The following is a 2,376-nucleotide window of genomic DNA, read 5'->3' on the forward strand; positions in this document are numbered from 1 at the left end:
TTGCCATAGTCAAGGAACAGATGAGGATATTATGTACCAAGACCTGGTAGCATATAATGTATAGGTGAGAAGTCGGCAGGTCTGGGTATGTTTGAGGCTGGAAATGATAGAAAGAGATGAAGGATTTGATAGCCAGGAGAGGGAAGGAAAGACAAGAAACAAGAAAGACTGTTGAAAGTTTTCCTAAGCAATCTTGTAATTTGCTGAACTGATTTTATGATACCAGGAGTTAATGGATTTATGAGGAAAATGAAATATTTTTTGTTATAATTTGAATTTTTGGGTTAAAGATGAAGATGATATCAAATATGAGGCTGTATCCATCAGTCTGTGCTCACAGGGGAGGTGAGAACACTGAGGTGCAAATTTCGGCCTACCTTACAGAATAAAAATTAACACTATCCTCCCTCTCAGGGACATTACAATGCAGTATGTAACAGAGACCTTAGTCAGTTATGTAGGCTTATGAATATGAAATTGTAAATTGAATAAATTATATAAAGATAAATGTATTTACCAACACAATAGATAAGTGAGGAAAATCTGTCTCAGGTAACAGATCCTTGAAAAGTGATAGTTGAGTTGCAGAGCAAAAATACAGGATTATTTACAAAGGAGAGGAAGAGGTTGGGGAGAAGACGGAAAGACCATCTCTGTGAAAAGAACACCTTAGGCAGATAGAACATCTGGAGAAATATCTCATGAAAGAAGAGAATTTGTGTTTTTGAGAAGGAAAAGGAGTGCTCAAGGGAAATACATTTTTCTTCAAATGGTAAATACTCCAATCATTCAAGGACGGACAGAAAGAAATATATTGGGCTAGATTGTTTCACATGGAGGGGAATCAAGGCAAGAAACAACAGCACAGAGGACTCTAGAAGGGGTTTGACAGGGACGGAGGGTGCATTATGAAAGAAGGGTAGCCTGAGGAGCTGCTTAGTGTGCTAGTGTACTGTCTGGGAACTGCCTGGTGCTGCATGTGATCCGGACTGAGCCGAGCCTGCACCAGCCCATGTTCTACTTCCTGGCCATGCTGGCCCTCACCGACCTGTGCATGGGGCTGTCCACAGTGCACACGGTGCTGGGCATCCTGTGGGGGTTCATTGGAGAAATCAGCCTGGATTCGTGCATTGCCCAGTCCTACTTCATCCATGGTCTTTCCTTCATGGAGTCCTCTGTCCTCCTTACTATGGCCTTTGATAGGTATGTCGCCATTTGCAATCCACTGCGGTATTCCTCCATTCTGACTACTTCCAGGATTTTCAAAATCGGGCTCATCATAGTGGGTAGGAGTTTCTTCTTTATTACACCCCCCATCATCAATCTGAAATTTTTTCGTTACTGTCATTCCCATAGCCTCTCTCACTCGTTCTGCCTACACCAGGACCTTCTGCGTCTGGCTTGCTCAGACATCAGGTTTAATAGCTACTATGCCCTGATGTTGGTCATTCTCACGCTGTTGTTGGATGCTGTTCTCATCCTTTACTCCTATGTCCTGATTCTTAGGGCAGTCCTGGCAATTGCCTCTCAGGAGGAGCAGCATAAATTATTTCAGACCTGCATCTCCCACCTGTGTGCTGTTCTCGTGTTCTATATCCCTGTCATTAGCTTAACAATGGTGCACCGTTTTGGCGACCATCTCTCACCTGTGATCCATGTACTTATGGGCAACATCTACATCCTTTTCCCACCTTTGATGAACCCCATCATCTACAGTGTCAAGACCCAGCAGATTCGGAGCAGAATGCTCAGACTCTTTTCTCTGGATATGTGTCGAGATGCCTAGGGCTTTTGAAGAATAAAACAGCAGCCTTAATTAATACACAGTATGTAATACCAAAAATGAATTTTATTTTAGTTAATAGTCCAGAGTCTAGGATTCTTGATTTTAAACACTTTTAAACATAAATCGAGAGAATCACCTATTAACAAATGCTATTTTAACTTATGTTTGTTAGTAAATCATTCTTTGGGCTAGAGTTGGGAGACTCCCTTTGAAACATTCCAGAAATTTTTTACCAACTATGGATTTATGTAAAATGAGATATTATATGTTCCTGCCACAAGTATATCCAAGAGATGATAAAACTAGTTCCTGTGCCCAAAATGGAAATCAAGCACTTTCTTTGCATCGAAACAGGGCTAGATTCAGATCCTAGATTTTAGTTAAAAGGGTGGATGACTGCACATTCTTTAATTCACAGATCATGTTAACTAATCTTCAAAATGGGGAAAGTGGGGATCCATGGGTGGCTCAGCGGTTTGGCGCCTGCCTTTGACCCAGGGTGCGATCCTAGAGTCCCAGGATCAACCCGCGTCTGGCTCCTGGTATGGAGCCTGCTTCCCCCTCTGCCTGTCTCTCTGCCTCTCTCTCTC

The 2,376-nt window shown here is 42.3% G+C and overlaps 1 protein-coding gene across 1 annotated transcript; it reads left to right on the plus strand.

Annotated features, from left to right (window-relative positions):
- Nucleotides 1-955: 955 nt before the first annotated feature.
- On the plus strand, nt 956-1,786 carry LOC112911777 (olfactory receptor 51V1). The gene has a single exon (XM_025988450.2). The coding sequence runs from the start codon at nt 1,013-1,015 to the stop codon at nt 1,784-1,786; it is 774 nt and encodes a 257-aa protein (XP_025844235.2). The 5' UTR covers nt 956-1,012.
- Nucleotides 1,787-2,376: the final 590 nt, after the last annotated feature.

The sequence above is a fragment of the Vulpes vulpes genome, chromosome 11 (genome assembly GCF_048418805.1).
Source record: "Vulpes vulpes isolate BD-2025 chromosome 11, VulVul3, whole genome shotgun sequence".
Lineage (NCBI taxonomy): Eukaryota > Metazoa > Chordata > Mammalia > Carnivora > Canidae > Vulpes > Vulpes vulpes.

Coding starts and splice junctions, on each gene's coding strand:
- LOC112911777 (XM_025988450.2), top strand. CDS start 1,013: ATGTTCTACTTCCTGGCCATGCTGGCCCTCACCGACCTGTGCATGGGG.